General features: G+C 32.2%; 1 protein-coding gene across 1 annotated transcript in view; it reads left to right on the top strand.

Moving 5' to 3' along the window:
- Positions 1 to 18,982, top strand: part of LOC150100562 (neuronal acetylcholine receptor subunit alpha-7-like) — a 77,632-nt gene that overhangs the window by 47,108 nt on the left and 11,542 nt on the right. The window contains exon 5 of the mRNA XM_090402108.1: positions 16,815 to 16,924. Coding sequence (XP_090258234.1) covers positions 16,815 to 16,924 — 110 coding nt within the window. The remainder of the gene's footprint in view (positions 1 to 16,814; positions 16,925 to 18,982) is intronic.

Raw genomic sequence — 18,982 nt, 5'->3', positions numbered from 1 at the left:
CGGTTTGTTTGTATTAATTTGCCGCTCCTGGTGACAGGAAACCCACTGGGAATATTGTGCACGCCCTGTAGCCGGTAGAAGTTCACCATCCAACACAAAATTGCTTCAGCTGCTTCCGCTAGATGCTTATTTTGTTCAGATGTGTGTGCGCGCGCGCGTGTGTGTGTGTGTGTGTGCTCCGTCTTTGTTAAAGTGTCCTTGTGTACGCATGCTCCGCTCACTTAAAAAACCCCACCGTGTGCTATTATCAATTCTTTTGTCTCTCTTTGCAAAACCCGTCCAAGAATAATACAAAAATATTTAGAGAATGCACCCATTGTCACCTGTCACATGTACATGTCATAAGGACTTGCCTCTGCTTCTTTAACTTATAAACAAGCTTTTTTCGTAATGTCGCCTAATAATTATACGTTGGCTGAGACACTTTCCTCTTCTACACCTTGCTTTTGCCTCTTCTGTATAACTCTGACTCCCTCTTGCTTGCTAGCATTTGTTTTTGTGTGAATCAAATTCAGTATACAATTAAAACTGTGCCATAAATTAAATTTGGAAAGTTTGTAAGAAATAATAAAGACTATATATATATATATATATATATATATAATATATTATAGCAGTAGCGTATACAAATATATATGCGTTATATATTTTTTTTCACATATTGTTAATATGTGAAATAAATATAGTTTTTTTTTTTTATTATATTTATTTATTTATTTTATCTCGTGTTCTTACATTTTTCATTTCGCGGTTGTATTTTTAAATTTTACACCAGAGGTCGCTACTGCTTTCGTTCAGCCAACAAATTACGATAATATTTTCATTGTTAATTCTCAACTAACACAAGAGGTCGCTAACGCATTTTCCTGCGTTTGGCAACAAATGATGATATCATAGCATTTCAGATATATTAAAAGCATCGATTGTTAAATTATGAAAATGAAAAACAGCAACTCATAATACTCATCTAAACATTACCTAACTCTGGAATGAGGTTAATAAGACTTTTTTTTTTTTCCTTTTCAAAATGAACAATTTTAAAATTATCACTTCGCATATTGCTGTCATTACTGAAATAAACAAGATCGAAATTTTCTAACATTCATTAATTAATTTTAACTTTATTTTAGCTACTAATTTTAATATTAATTACATACCTCATTATAATATTATTTTCGTTAAAATTTAAATGATCAAGTATTTTGGTAAACAAAGATCTCCATAGCTAAAAGAAAGTTTTTAACTTATTTTCCCCTTCCTTCGCGCGCGCTTAGTAGGGATTCAAGCCTTCATAAGTTTGCTATTTTCCTCGAATAACTTTAATTAATTTCGGACTTGGTACGCGAAAAACAAGACAAAAAAAATAGTTTCGTAATTTTTGTTCGTGAGGCTAATTTTAAGTGAACGTTGAGAATATTACTGTTTATTACTTCTTCCTCTTTAATACAAATATTTTTCACAGCTGGTAAGTACCCGGTGCACCATGAAGGGTATCACGTCATCGTCCATGTCCTCTTCTGAAGATACTGAAGGGCTTTATATGTGCGACAGGAAGTGATGTTCAAAGAAGTTCTTTGCCAGGAGCGAGAAATTGCGAAATGAGTTCACAGCTTGTTAGGTTGTGTCCAAGAGATCCTCTAGATCGTGTGAATAACATCACAATTGGTTAAGACAAAAGTTAAAGTTAAGACATCAGCATTTATCTGCTGATGATTTTCAAAAATTCGTGTTTGCCCTTTGGTTTTTCAAGTATTTCAGAAATGCAACGAAAGAATATAGCCAAAATAATTTGTAGTTATTGACCTCTTCTTTTATCCCATTAGATTTGGTTTCCTTATTCTTTACGTTAAGCTTGCATTGACGTTTGACCCTTTCATCAAGTGTTAAGGTACTTTTATCACAACTTTCTCTGCTCTGCTTGTAGTTCAAATGTGTCCCAAGGAATACAAAAGCTTCCAGCGAAAATGGATACAGGGAGGATTCTTGAATCTTCTTGCTCTACTGGATAATCAGAAAGGGGTAGTTTTTATGACGAATTCCGGAATTTTTTGACATAAAAGTTGACTTAGAATTTCATCTTGCACCATAGCGGATTACATCAACCAATTTTTCGCTAAACGTTAAATAATTTTTCTGCAAAATACAGATAGTCGCGAAGAATCTGACTCACTAGCAGAGCTACGTAGTTTAAATGCTACTAAACATTTCCTTAACACTAGCTCAGCATTTCATATATGGTATGAAATGCATGGTAGTCATATAGAAGGCATTTCAGAAAAGTGTTAGAGCTTGTAATAATAGGGTTTCATTTTCATCAATAAGGAAACATGCAGTATATATATGTGTATATATCTAGTAGGCTGTAACTCTACGTAAAATATACTCATTATATCAGCATGAAAATATCTAAATATCGCACGAAATATTTACAGATTATTAAAACATAATATCAGAATATCTAAATCCAGCCAAAAAAAAAAAAATTAATTCAGCTATTCTACAGAGACACTTCTAAATTAGAAATTAAAATCAACATAATGAACAGTTTAAATTATCAGATATACGGTTGTTGAAGCTGAACTAGTTGGAATCGTGCGTGGTTACTTTGTTAATTTATCTCAGCTAACTGCGCAGGCAATGCAGCTGCTATAACCAGTTACGTGTTAGAAAAAATATTCTGCGACTTCTGTCGGAGACTGACTAGCTCATCTGTGGGTGAAAATTCCTTCTAAAAGTTCTGCAACGTCCCTGAGAGCATCGAATCTTGGTGTTTTTAACAAAAGACACTGTTTTTCTTCTTCGCCATCTTATGCAGAAGAAAGACGGCCGATTGGATTGTGGAATCCAACAACGATCAGATTTTTTAAGAGATCAATCTGATTGATCCAGAGTTACAGAATGGCTGAAATCGTATAGCAGAGGATACATAGCGTGTTGTCTTAAATCTATTACTGACTACAGGCAGACGGAAGGCAACCCGAATCTGATCATTGAATTTTATATAAAAGTAAGTTAATAAAAATAAATAGCACTCATCAGATAGGCTATCGGTTACATAATGGATATCCAAAGATTAAAGAAAAGAGAATAAAGTCGTTAAAATATTGTCATAATCGGTGCTGAAAGCTAATTTAATCTGGAAAGAAAAATCACATATAGATCATAAGAATTTTTAGAAATTATTGTAAATAGATAAAAAATATGCTGATGCTTTCTTCTGTCTCTTTCGATTGTTTAAAAATTACCCGCAAATAAAACTGTTCTGTACGTTTTATTCAGTGGCTATTTTTATTTAATGCCAGAGATTAAGTTTAGATATTTTCTAAAAAATAAATAAATGATCCCTAAAATGCACCTTAACTTGGATTATTCACATTTTCTTACTAAATCTTGGGGTTAAAATATAAAAAGAAAATAATAAAACACACGCTCCTACACTGCATTCTTGAAAATGGATTGCCAAGAATGTCCGGTCCATCATTGATCTAACTGTCGGGTGAAATGGCAGAATAAATCCCACGCTGCCATCAGGGTGAACGCTTGCAGTGCTGTGAGGTGGTAATTGAAAGTTTCCTTCTTCGACACTTTTAGTTGATAGAAAGGCGGCTGCCAGCAACACAAACTGTTTTAAGGAAAATTAACTGCCCAGTAGGATACAAGGAATTGATAAATGTTTCATCTAAAATATAAAAATCCCTTTGCTGTTAATGTTGTAATCACTTCCATCATAGAACAAAAAAAAAGTTGCTAAATATTCGAAATAAATCTGCGGCAGGAAAACAATTATGGGTATCCAAACGTGGAAACTTTACAATTATTTTAATGTGTTATAAAACAAATATTCACATCTCATCTTCCCTCTTTTACCTTGCGGTGTCGAGGGTTTATTAATCATCGGACCTCAAACCGTTCACAGGATAAAGTGGACAGCCTTATGCCCCGGTGTATCCTATGTCCTGTAGTGTTGAATTCTCAAAGCCGATTTGCTAGCTTTGTGGGATGAAAAACCCCAAGATAAACTTGGGAAAAAACCCTGCTGTCCATGCCGAAGACCGGTTAACTTGTTTATGGCTGAATAAGATCTTTCAGTTCCTCACGTCGTCTACGGGAATCGAACCTAGGACACTCCTTCCCTAGGCATATAATTGCAAAGCGCACAACTACTAGGCTAACCGCTTAGACATAAATTTGCATGTTTAATTTATTTTCAAGTGTCTCATTTTCAAAATCAACAAATCAAATTATTTAATTTTATTTTTAAAATATTACGTACAGTCACAGAAAAATTCGGATAAAATATAGTTTCAAAAGTGGTTTTGTTTTCAGAAAAAAGAAAAAACTATACGTCAACTTTATTATGACAAATGAACCTACATTGCCTGAAAGCTAAAAATAACTGAACATTTGTAAAGATCAAAAATTCTCATCTTAGGACGACTTGTTTATAATCTAGTATTTTATCTTTAAATTTTGTTTTCTTAAGTAATTGAATTCTGCGTGATGCACCGCATGTTTTTAGTATAAGGTTTGATAGAGTATATTAACTTATTTTGAATGAGGTCAATATTATGTTTTTATTCGCAATTTAATTTGGATTCCTAGATGAGATGCTCCAGAACGTACAGCTCTTTCAAGAATGTAGATTATTTAGCAATTTATACCAGTGGATGATGCTCTAAAATGTAAATTCCTAAAATAAACAACCATTTCTTTTAGCTCTAACCATTAAGTCTTAAATTTTTAGAAATTCTGCAGCCGAGTCAAACTTGCATTTGCTTTAGAATTGAGCGGATTTCTATTCGGATAGATAGACAAAGATAACAAAGAATTACAGCCATTGTATGTTATGCTAGTGATCCATAATTACAGATGCTGGTCACTGAAATCAGAAGCCTTTATTCAGATGTGCGTAGTACACGTCACCACGTGTACTAAGCAAATGTTCAGAATACCGCTGTTAGTAATCTCTTCAATAGTGTTGATCACAATGGAAAACACCAAGGATCTTTCGGAGTTCGATAAAGGGCTTATTGTGGGTGCTTGTATGGCTGGAGCCACGATTTTGAAAACAGCAGAGCTGACTGGTTTCACATAAGATCTCGTGTGTTAATCAGTGGGAAGACAAGAAGCGTAAATGTGGTCCTAAAACATTCAGGACCGAGATTGACGTCATCTCAAAAGGGTTTTACGGACAAACAGGACTTCCTGTGTGCAGCAATTGACTGAAGCATTTAAGAAAGGCTGTCTCGGCCCGAACTATGCAGTTTCTAATTGAATAGCCTGGCGTGTGTGTGTGTGTGTGTGTGTGTGTGTGTGTGTGTGTGTGTGTGTGTGTGTGTGTGTGTGTGTGTGTGTGTGTGTGTGTGTGTGTGTGTTTCTTCCTAGACAGAGACAGACTTTGAAAAGTGGCTTAGAAAAAAAAATCCTTCCATTCTTTGAGTTGGATCTAAATGCGTGGGTCTCTCTTTACACGAGGGTGAGTTGGTACCTCGTGGTAATCGTTCGAATACAGTGAGGTTCCCATCTCTCTCTCTCTCTCTCTCTCTCTCTCTCTCTCTCTCTCTACTTTAAAATTTACTGATTACGCACTCAAAATATCCAACAATAGCTTTTTCCTTTTACACACCACATGCCAAGAAAAAACCTGGACCTCGAACTCTTCCCGACAACACAGTTACTCAGCTTTCAGGGATGATCCTGAGTATTTTTCCACCTTCCATGCCTTGTAAAATGTCCTCTGTATCTATATTATAAGAAACCTTTTCTAGCCTGAACGTTTCTACTGTATCTCTTCTGTTCTCTCTGTTTTTCACTCTTCAAAGGCAACACACCCTCGGCTTCTTTTTATATGTAAAATTCCGCAAGTCAATATCATAATGGTTAGCTGATACTGGACCTTCTCTATTGTTTCCTCATGTCCATGAACGCAGATGAGTTGCTCACGGAACTCAGCAGAGAAGCCCAACTGTGTTCTTGTAAAGGTATTGTAATTTGGAATAATAACTTCCTCATTCCTACAAGTTGGTTTACACTTAACATCGTTTTAACCAACTTGGCAATGTGGCCTTTAAACTTAAAATGACAGTCTACCATTATCCCTAAGATTCGAACTTCTTCCACAAGATGCAACAAATTCACATTAATTATCTTCCATCCAAAATGCATAAAATTGCAATTGGCGCAATCACACTGACACTCATTGGCATTTTCCATTATAATCGGTCTATTCAGGTCATCATATGACTGATCATCATATTTCGCAAAGATATAGTAGACTCCTTAACATTTAGACCCATTTCTTTTCATTCATCCATTGCACACCCCTGTCATAAAGTGGAAGTGAGACCAGTCAGTTAGAACACACACACACACACACACACTGCGACTAGTTGCCAGGTTAGTCGATCTCCAGCATAGGCAAGTAGAGATACTTCTCCCAAAACGTGGAATTTTTAATTTCGCAACTCAAGAAAATCAATGCAGAACCGACATTATTTCAGATAATATATAACTTCAGTTAGAGACCACGAGATGATGCTAGTTGTCTGTAATCTCCTCCCGGATGCATATTAAAATCATTGATCTCCTTGGGCAAGCTATTTTAAACCTGGTTTTTACTCCATTTCCCAAGTAAGCAAACAGACAAATAAGTCAAGTTTGTGCCCATGCATATCATAATATTAAATATTATATATTTAAATCCAAATCCAAATCAGAATTTTCTTCTTAATTTTTAACTTACTGTTTTCTCTCTTTTTTTTTTTTTTTTGCAATTTTTGTAATGACGGATGCTGACTTTTTTTTTTTTTTTTTGTCTATCGGTTGATTGATTTTTTCAGTCTGCAATATGTCACTTAAGACTTCGCGATAATGGTAAAGCTGTGTTTTACTCTGCTGTCGAAATATATAATGAATAGATGTACGTTTTAATAATAAAAGTACGCTTGCGATAGATTTCCAAACTTCATGAGTCACGTTTCGTCGAAAACAACTCCTCCGCTAAATGTCATGCATCAGTGGTCCCGTAGTTTGTGCTGCATAACTGCACACAGAAAGAAAATAATTCTATCATTTTTAATTCTGAACTAGCGTAATATTAGAGGAATTATTTTAAAGTTTACCGCTAGATGGCAGGAAAATACATAGTCTTGTAATTATTATAATTCCAAGAATTATTTTTTACGAAAGCCATCGGCTGGATAACGAAATGCATTCATTTGCAAAACTACGAAAACGTGAAAGAAACATATCAGATCTGTGTATCTAATGTTTTAAAAGTTTCCTAGCGTCCCAATATTTCTTATATATCACCCTCATTGTCCGTTTATATATAATGAAAAATGTTTTTGGTTAGGAAACTAAATCAATATCAAACGCTTCAACTCCATGTGAAAACTTGCCGTTAGATGGCGCCAGCAAGCAGGCTTGCTCAACATATGGTTTAATCCGTGTATTCAGAAATTAATTAATAAATACACATTAATTATTATATACTTTACTGGTGTTTATAAATAAAATTATGTTTAATTCATCATACAAAATCAAAACTTAAAATGAATATCAAACGTTACGTTACGTTTGATATTCATTTTAAGTTTTGATTTTAAGTTTTGATGATGAAATTAAAAAAATGTGTTGTAATATGATTAGCCACCTACTATCAGCAAAATAAGTAATTAATACATAAAATATTAAATAAATAATAAATAAGTATTAAATAAAACAAATAAATAAAAATTAATAATAAATAAATAAATCAAAATAATTATTATCAGTAAAAATAAATTGTAAAAATAAAATAAATAATTTTGAACACCATACGTAATTATATATATAATGCCATTTATTACGATGGTAACATATTAATGTATTTATTTAGATTATGGCTATTTATATTATGTATTATGGCTAGAATCGGCCGTGAGATGCGGTGATTATAATTAATGTATTTAAACCGCATTCTTTTAAGGTGAAAATCTGTTACTTAGTCAATAATCGAAATGACAAAATTTTGAAGGATAAAAAGCTGGGATCTCAGAATGCGTCTTGTAGTTCTTGATATTAGACTATGACCGTTCGGCTGAAACTAATTAGAATATCAAAACTACCATCAGCTTTCACCTACGGTACTAATGTGTTACAGTTTTTGTGGTTGGGATTTGCATATAAAGTTAAAGGTGTGGGATTTTCATTGTCTTCCAGCTTGTGAATGAATTGAGAACGTAACTTCATTCAAGATCCTCCTGTGTCCATAGTACAATTTGCATTTCATTTCGATTTGCAATTGCGATTATGATTTGTAAGATGCTACAATATGATTACAGTAAACTTCTAAAAATAAGAAAAGATTACATTTTTATGTTTTTCTCACTGTGAAGTGAGATTATTCCAAGCAGAGAAAGACTCTTTCATTTTTAAAAGATAATACCCACACAATGCAAGGATGATTTATGCTTACACTCTCTCTAGCAACCACGAAGTCTTTGTGCAGTAAAGATAGTGTTAATTAATTCCCGGGCTTATTGTCTCCAATTAACGGTTCAATTATTTAAGCCTGAAAAACAACGAAGTCTTATTAACCTCGGCTTACAATCTTCTCTCTCTCTCTCTCTCTCTCTCTCTCTCTCTCTTTCTGTCTCTCTTTCTCGTGTCTCTGTCAGTCTATTTAGTTATCTTTTCCTTATCTGTACTAAGTCAAATGAATATTAAATAGAAATTTTTTTAAAAAAATGAAAGTATTTCAAATTATTTTCTAAACAATAAATTGTGAATTTAGCTTGGTATGCAAATATTTATTGTCGACAATCATTTTTCCAATTTATTTGATACAATCTACACATAGCAACCAACTAATATGACAGGAGATATGTTTAAAGCCGTTGACACATGCACTATGATTGACAGTATGTAATACGCATGCGCACAGACACCATTACTTTCATTAAAAAACACACGAATCAATGCATGTAGGCTTCTAGCTGCATGATTGCAAATTATAGTGATGTTGACTTAATGTAGATTCCAAATGATAATAGATTTGCTAAGCATGTGCATGCTGGTGAATTTCGTATTGTGTGATGACGTAATAATATAGATAATTTTATTTATTTATTTTTACAATGTTTGTTAGATGGTGACAATATAAATTTTATATTTAAATAATAATAATTTTAATGATAAAGAATAATAGTTAATTATTGTATTACAAAACTGAAATATATTTTAAGGTGCAATTCATTGATAAAATGCTTATCTAATAATTGAACATAACCAATGGAAGAAGTTGTTTAACTGGAAACGATTTAAAAAAAAAATGAATATAAATACGGTTCATATTTATCATTTAAATTTTTCTGGGAATTTAAATATTTACTTTAGATGGTCTTAGAGCCCCGCTAAATGCCCATGCATAAATAAGTCCTCTCTTTTTCTTATTATGCATAATCTGGAGTCTTTTGTAAACGCTAGGGAAGGGTCAACAGCCAGAAATGCATCGCATTAAATTTCCACGACTTAAACTAATTTGCAAAACTCTGTTGTGGAATGTACATTAAAGAAATGATCCAATACTATTATGAACTACAAAATAAATCGTTTATCTAAAAGGTTTCTTAAGTCCTCGTTCGTTTTATTTTGAATTATTAAAGAAATAAATGCTCTTTATTCTTTGGGTTTCCCAGTTGGAGTTAAAACTGAGCTGCTTAATGTGCAACCTCAGAAGAATCGATACCTGAAAATTACCATTTGGCACTGCGCCAATATGCAGTATCGCACTAAGGTGTATCCAGCGTCTCCTTTTCGAGAATCGTGGTATAATTTTGTCATGCTGGTTCTTTGCCTGAATAAACCCATGACCAAAATATGTATTACGTCAAGCTATAATTTTTGCCCAAGAAAGACTACAAAAATGTTTTAAAAAATACTACAAAGTAATCATTCCAGAGTTGATAAAAATTGCGCATTTTATAACATTTTTTTCTACAAAGGAACTTTTTTTATTATTTTATTCATACATGAATTTTATTTAACTAGCTTAAAATCGGAGACTCTGCAGATAATACATGTACTGAAGCAAGCAAAATGGTTAAGAATATTGCTCTATAAATTATGTAATCGGAGTTATTTGGATATTTCTTCTCATTCTCCTTTAGAGGACACTTCCACAGTTTGGAAAGCACCGACATCATCAATTGCAGAACAGTCTCAACTAGTTGAAAGGTATTTTCTTAAGTTATTGACTACTGAAGCAGTTTATGCGTTAATAAAACGTCATCCAAGGTCAGTAAAAAATTAATGACGTATCTTTGACTGACAATATTTAATATTTCAAGCTGCATTGCTCACTCCCAGTATGAAATTATTAATTCAAACTAGATTATTTGGCTTCTGTTTTTCTCCTTCAGATTTCACGTATGTATTGAGAGGTTTGGTACATTACCAGTTATGACTGAACATTATTGTTATAAAATAAAATTTAAAAAAAAACTATATTCATCCAGTAAATCCCTTCTTTGAGTAAGTCATATATTGGATTCTAAAGATCCTTTAGTTCATTTAAATGCGTCTAATTTAAATGAGGGCGTGTTATATAAAACAAATTGTTCATTAACTAAGACCTGTTATCCAATCAAAAACAGAAATTCTTTTTAAAAAATGCACAATTCAAGTTCTGTGCATCGAAACTCAACAATGTGAAAATCAATCATATTTAAGTAATGTTTTTCACATTGCTCGTCAGATGGCAGCACAGCACGAGATGAATTAGACTGCCAACGTCCATAAATTATTTCGGATTTTGTGGACTACTTGCTACAAATTGGTATTTATATATTTAGGAAGCAACTCAATTTTGCTGCTTTAATAATGAATGAAGGTGCATTTGTGATAACTGTCGACTTAACATCTTGCACTCCGAACCATTTTCAAATTGCGATTTACTTAAAGGGATGAACGGAAGTAAAATAGCTCCTAGATATTTTCATAAAATATGCAACAAATACTTTTATTTTATTAAAAACAATTGTAAGGTTAATAATGATTTACTATCCAATAAATTAAGTGGTGTATTTGTGCTTAACTTACTTTATAGAGGGAAATTGAAATTTCCCTAACTGAATATATTTAAATAAATATAAACTATAATATGAATTTTTTAGCATTCTTTACAGCGAAAGCTATAAAGGTTTTTATCCCATTTCGAAACCAAGAAACAGCTTCTTCCAATTACTTTGTCCCTCATTTAAAATGTATGTTTAATGTAATTTAAATTATCTTGTAGATGCAAATGTTATTTTCTCAAAGATTGCCTTTTTTACAGGCCGAAAAACAATAAAATTGTTAAAAAATACTGCATTTATTAGTTTAACGTTATGATGTGTTTAAAGCAGTGCCTGCTACAGAAATCATTTGTCCACTGTAGTCGTCATTTAAACCACTGCACTTAACTACTTTTCACTGCATAGAAAAAAAAAAAAAAGAAAGAAATTATTTTACAATAATTTCATCTTGAAAATATGAAAAATACAAAATGTTCTTCATCTTGGAAAATAGTTTTTCTTAGATCAAGATTTTCATGTCTATAACTATTACTTTCTGAATGATGATAACGATGATGTTGAAACGGGCATATTGTAATTCTCATTGTGATGCGTCGATCGAAGATTGTACTGTAACTGATTAAAATGGAACGTGCATTTCAACTTCCCTTGAAATGAAGTATCGTGTTGCGGATATTATTATTATTATTATTATTATTATTATTATATAGTTTTTTTTTATTTTTTTTTATTGATCTCTGAAATATTTACGTATGTATAATTATCATCTTGAGTAAAATTCAGTACATTATTTTACAAGATTCATCACTGAGTGCTACATATAATGAGATTTCGATAATATTGATGATAACATAGTATTTGCTATTTTTTAAAATAATCAGGGTAATAATTTACAATTATATAGTTCAGAGTTACACAAGTTAAATAATATTACATGTTGTAGTTTACTTTTTTTTCCAAGTTTGAGAATGTGATTATACACAGCATTTACACATATGCAATTAAAATATTATATTTCCTATTTCTCACAAACGTATAATGTATAACTCATTATTTACATAACTTTTTAATAATAATAATGTTTTATTACATTATTTTTTCTTGATACATAGTAATATTAAATTAATGATATTATCACTCGTGGACCTATATATATATATATTATATATAGGTCCACGAGCAAACCAGTCGATGTGGTTCCCCACAGTAACAAAAGAAGAACTATCACTGGCAATTCAACAAATTAATCCTAACAAAGGACCGGGAATAGACGGAATCAGACCAAAAGACATCAAGAAACACTCAACCGACCTACTTCCAGTTAAACAAAAACTGTTAAATGAAATCTTCGAAACGGGACACATACCTGAAACACTGAAGACTGCATTAATCACACCCATACACAAACAGGGAAAAAGAAACACAAGTAATTACAGACTTATCGCCACGCTGCCTGTAATCAACCAAATCATGGAGCGCATTGTACATCAGAAACTCTCCACATACGTTGAAAAATTTCAAATCATGCCCAAAACACAATATGGCTTTCAAAAAAATAAAGGAACAGCAACACTCCTGGAAGATTTCACAGACCTAATAAACGCTGCATTGGATAAAAACAGAATAACATTAGTGGTATTCATTGACCTAACAAAAGCATTTGACACACTAACACATAAAACCTTGTTAACGAAACTTACCCATATCGGAATTGGAGGTCGTCTACTCCGGTGGTTTAAAGCACACACGAAAAACAGAAAGCACACCACACGTATAGGATCAGCATACAGCAAAGAGGTACATATAACCTGTGGAGTACCGCAAGGAGCTGTCCTATCTCCCATTCTATTTAACATATACACACAGGACATAAGCCAACTCCCCCTAAAAAGTAAAATCTTCCAGTATGCAGACGACACGGCCATAGTATCCATTCACAACACTGCAAAAATCGCTAACAAAAATATGCAACACGACATCAATCAAATCACTAACTGGTTAACCGAAAATGGCATACATATAAACCCTGGAAAAACAAAGCTAATGATATTCAAAAACCCCCAAACCCTGCCCATAGAAACTAAATATCTCACTATCAAACATTCATCCTCCTATACACAAAGTGCAGAACCTAAAATCACAACCATCACACAGGTGAAAACAACACGCTACCTTGGACTTTACCTCGATGCAGATCAAAGTTGGAATAGTCATACAAACTACCTACATACCAAGCTTAGGATAATAGCAAGCAAACTATACAGATTAAAAGACATTGCCCCAACCCACATAAAAATACTAATCTATAAAGCATTATGTGAAAACATTTTAAGATATGCAATCACATCATACGCATTCTGCGCAGACTACAGACTTAACAGGCTACAATGGTTGCAAGATAAAATGATAAAACTGATATTCTGGGAACAACCCACTCTTATGCAGGAAGCATGGACAAAACATAAAATATTTAAGGTGAAACACTTACGCCACTACACAGTCATGTTAAAACACTACTACAGCCCAACATATAGAGTAACCAGAACAACATATCAAATAACAAGACCACAGTCAACAAACTATAGTTCGCCCACTGTTTCCAGGTCCCTGCTTCGCGTCTTTCCAAGAATAGTCGATTCATGCTGAAGGGGAGAAAAAAATGAAGGACGTCCGAATTGGTCGCCAACACGCGAAATCACGTGCTTTATAGGTAAAATTTTCCAACTGTTATACAAGCAACATAGTTAACTACAATAATCATAAAAGAGAAGTTAATTTTCCGACCGGTAATAATAAACAACTCATCCCACTATACGGACTGATTACCCTATTATCGGAATGGATTCTTCTTTTTCTGAGATGCGCAGAAGTGTCGAGGGACCTCAAATCGGTGGGCGAACTATACATAACATATAAGTACAACAATCATTACCGCAAAGCCACCCGAAACTTCTACGTACCTGATATGATAAACAAACTGCCGTTCGACAACAGAAACCTAGGAACATACAGAGAGCTGAAACAGGCACTATATAAATATTATAGCGAGAATGAAAATTAGAGCAATTCCTGTTTCTCTCCCCCCCCACCACACATGCACACACACACAAACCTATGACAACCCCCCCTCCCTCTCAAATACTATCACTACAAGAACACAAAGCAACAAACACACCATGTCTAAATCCAACCCTATTTGCACAGAAAAAGAAAAAAAAAAGAAAAAAAAAGTTAAACTGTAATAGCAGTCGAAGTCCTTCAAGCACGTACCAACAAACAGTAAAATCAACACCTGGCTTGTGACCAGTATAGGAACATAACCAAGAAACCACCACCACCATCTATCATCTATTATCTTCCTCAGATAAGCTCAGCTAAGCTTCGAGGAAGAAAATTACTAACTTGCAAGTATCTTCTATACACACTTGTAATGCGTTGTAAATATTATATACATATAATTACTATAGCAACTATGTATGCAATTCATCTGAGACATAAAAAAAATAATAATAAATAAATAAATAAAATAAATTATTATTATTATTATTATTATGCATATTCTAAATTCAAAAATTCTGTATAATCCTTATTGTAAATATTGTAAATATTATTATAGTATGTAATTTATACTGAGACATAATAAAATGTTTTTTTTTAAAAAAAAAATAACTAAATAAAAAATAATAATAAAAAAAATTATTATTATTATATGATAATATCATTAATATAATATTACTATGTAACAAGAAAAAATAATGTAATAAAACATTATTATTATAAAAAAATTATGTAAATAATGAGTTATACATTATACGTTTGTGAGAATTAGGAAATATAATATTTTAATTGCACATGTGTAAATGCTGTGTATAATCACATTCTCAAACTTGAAAAAAAACAACAAGTAAACTACAACATGTAATATTATTTAACTTATGTAACTCTGTAACTATATAATTGTAAATTATTACTGTGATTATATTAAAAAATAGCAAATACTATGTTATCATCAATATTATCGAAATCTCAATATATGTAGCACTCAGTGATGAATCTTGTAAAATAATGTACTGAATTTTACTCAAGATGATAATTATACATATGTAAATATTTGAGAGATCAATAAAAAAAAAATAAAAAAAAATATTATTTGTCTCCTCCAGGGAGTCCAAAGACACATCGAAGGAGGGCATCAACTCTACAACTCTGTCTCCACCAACTGACCGCAACTACACCAACGCCATCTATCGCCGATATCGAAATATCTTCAGAAATAAGACTATTTTTAATCTCGGCAAGTTTATCACTTTTGATGGAATAATGATGCCCTGAACATTACACTCTCCTTTGACCTCTAGTGATCCATCTCGACTGTGAAGGATTCTGATTTTTTTTTTTTTAGCTGCAGTTTAATATGAATTAAATTTAATATGAGTTAAAGAAATGCAAATTCTTTTTTTTAGGAAAGAGAGCTATAATTTTGGAAGAAATTCGAAAATATCCAAATATTCCAAAGTATTCAAATTAATTCTTAGTGGAAATTTTAATGATTCATCCATCTTTTCACAAATTAATACGAAAACAATGAAATTCAGTAAATCACCTTCATTTGTAAAAATTCCAAGACAGCAGTGAAATTTTTATTTTTCTTCTTATTTATATTCGTACGTGTCATGTAAAGAGAAAGAGAGAGAGAGTTATTGAATTTTTACTTAGAAGGGAACCAAATATGCTGCGTTAATTCATGTTTAATTAAAACCAAAAAACACCAAGAAACAGTTTCAGATTAATCTTTTACAATCCCACTAAATCTTCTACTGAACGTTAACGAGATCTATTTTTTTTTTTTTTGTCATCAATCTTACACTCTGTTGTTATTCTAAGTAATCATGTTTATGCAATTTGTCAGTCGAAATAACTTTAAAAAAATATTATTAATCTTTACACTTAACTGAATACTATACAGTAGAAAAAATTCGTTGAAAGCAAATTACTTTGCTCAATTTTAATCCGTATTTGTATGTAGCAAGCAGTTGATTGCGTCCGTTGGATTCAACAGCTGCTTTCTTATTCCATAAGATTATCTGTACACGGACTTCTTTCCATCAGTCAACTTTTCGAAGAACACTTCCTATTAAGATCGGGTTGCTTGGAAATATCTTAAATGATCTGGAATTCATCCCAAGGATGTCAATGCCTTATTTTTTTCCTGCATATTATTATGTAAATAGTTGTGACGCACACACACACACACACACGACTAGAAGATATATTTTAGATGTCTTTGTATAATAAAATCATCTCACAAAAACCCTAAACAACAACCTCGACCGATTTATTTGACTTTACGTGGTTATTATAGGTTAGACATCAAATTGCAATGGCTGACCTTCAAAGAATAACTGACAAAGAATATGAAATGACGATTACAAAAACAGTTTTTTGTAGAGAGTCGTCGTAACCAAGTGTTTGATCTATGAAGAGCAATATCAGCTACTCGAAGCAGTAACCAATGCTGGCACTTTTATCTTACAAGCCAGTTACTCGTATATTCTGCTGAGTGATCATGTGACACGCGTCGTTAACATTTTTTTTCTACTTTGAAAATTTCACTCTTTAACTAACAATTATTTTAATCGTAGAACGCGAAATGAATTGCACCTGTAACAGCCAGTAATTTCCAAAATTGCTGATCATTAAGCGAAAAATGTGTCGTAAATGTGTTTATACTTGACCGTTCTCCCTTTCTTCCTGCAGGTACTTACTTTGCCTGTATAATGATCATGGTCGCGTTTTCTGTTGTAATGACCGTGGTTGTCCTAAACTATCATCACCGTAATGCAGATACCCACGAGATGCCTGAATACGTGAGTATACCTCTAAAATCTTCCAATGTAATTTTTAATTAAAATTTTATTTTTTATTTTTTTTTTTAATTTTAATTTTGTTTTTCATTTAATTTTATTCACATTTTGAACTTTCATAATATTACTTTTTAAAGTTTAATTGAAATTTCATTATTTTAAAGTTAAAATTTATTATTTTCGGAATTTAAAATATTTAATATTTAAATTTAAAATTCCCTTTTATGCATAATTGAAAATTTTAATTTAATTTGGTTTTTAATTTATTCTTTAAGCTATTTAATTTCATAGCTTTTAATTATTTCTAATACATTTAAAAATGTATTAAATAAATTAAAATTTATTTTAGTTATTCTAATTATTTAAAATTTTTGATTTGAATTAGCTTACTTTTTTTATTGTTGAATTGATTTAATTGTTGAATTGATTTAATTGTTGAATTCAATTGTTGAATCGATTTCATTGTTGAATTTTATAAATGAATCCATTACCCAAATTCAATGGAATTCTTTAATAGCTGCAGTCATTTCCAAACGATCTAATGTATTCAGTTGGTCTACATTGTTTAGTCAAAGTACCAAAGAGGGAAAATTATAAGTAGCGAAGGTAACATCGGCCATAATGTTGACTCCTGTGACATGTTGCTGATGGAGAAATTTCTGTTTCTACTTAATTAAGCAATTTCTCATTTAAAAAAAAATGACTTTGTAATCTGCGTGGAAAAAGTGTTATTGTCAGTCTGATGGATGTTCAAATGAACCGTTAATAGATAACCTAGCCGGAAATTCTCCCGAAATCCCGGCAGTAATGTTCATTTTTTCCCCAGGGTTGTCTTATTTTCTCAAGTGATTTATTAAACAGTGCTGCTTAAATAAACTCCCATCGTGTATTTCTTCTTTGATTTGCATTCCTTTAATTACCTTCTTGTGATTTATTCTCATTCAGTCGCAATGTTAATCACGATGTCTGGAGAAAAGATTATCTAAACAAATAAACAAAACTTAATTTCCTGGTCTAAAGAGTTTTTTTATTATTATTATTTTCTTTCTATTCATCCTCCGGCTCTTCCTGGATGAAAACTTCGCCCACTATTCCATTCTTTCCAATCTAAACTGACGCTTTTCCAATTTCAGAGTAACTCCTGTGCCACATGAATCATTTTTAATCTCTGTAGAAGCAGAAAATTGAGACCTGCTGGTAGTCAATTCCCACACGAAGGCGGCCTTGATCCGATAATAAATTTGGAACAAGAAGCACAAACAAAGGTTTAAGAACTGTACTAGATGTTATCGTCCGTGGATAAAAGTATTTTGTTTACATTCGAAGTACATTGGGAGCCAGAAATATTTCGGTATAGATACGGCTAATAGGAATATACAAAAAAGATCGTTATCAAGGATTTTTTCCCCTTTAGTTTTATACCAGGAAATAGGGTTTGTTTATTCCAGAAACTGCACTTACTTCGTTTCATTTCTATCTTTCTAAAAACCTGTTGTTCTAATGCCTGCACTTTAATTTTCATTACTAAATTCATATTAATATAGCTTTCCTTACTATTTGAATAATGGCAACATCCGTCTATTGTTCACGAGTGAGATAGCAGATATCATTATTGCTTATGCGTGCAGCAACTTTACACTGTTTATGAGTGTAGCAATTTGCAGTTCTTTATCAGCTCAGCAACTTTAAAACTGTTTATGGATGCAGCAATTTTTACAGTTGTTTTTGAGTGGAGCAGTCTTTACAGTATGGGTATAGAAACGTAATAATAATTTATGGCTGCAACAATCCTTACAATTGTTTATTAGTTCGGCATCTGCGCAATTGTTTACGAGCGTAACAATCCCGGCAGTTGCATATGGGATGCAGCAATCTTGGCAAATGTTTATGAGTACAGAAATTTTACAGTTCTTTTAGTGTGCATTAATCTTTATAGTTGTTTATACGTGTTTATATATCATGCATCGAATTAAGTGACTATTGTTGGCGAAATATCTCACCAAGGAAAAATCATCAGTAAATCTGTTTTTGTTTTTTTTCTAACTTCATGATCTTGATACG

The sequence above is a fragment of the Typopeltis vanoorti genome, chromosome 12, assembly GCF_054136105.1.
Source record: "Typopeltis vanoorti isolate ZY-2024b chromosome 12, IOZ_Tvanoo_1.0, whole genome shotgun sequence".
Classification (NCBI taxonomy): domain Eukaryota; kingdom Metazoa; phylum Arthropoda; class Arachnida; order Uropygi; family Thelyphonidae; genus Typopeltis; species Typopeltis vanoorti.
Note: the sequence above shows the minus strand (reverse complement) of the source record. Positions and strands in the feature narration are given on the sequence as shown.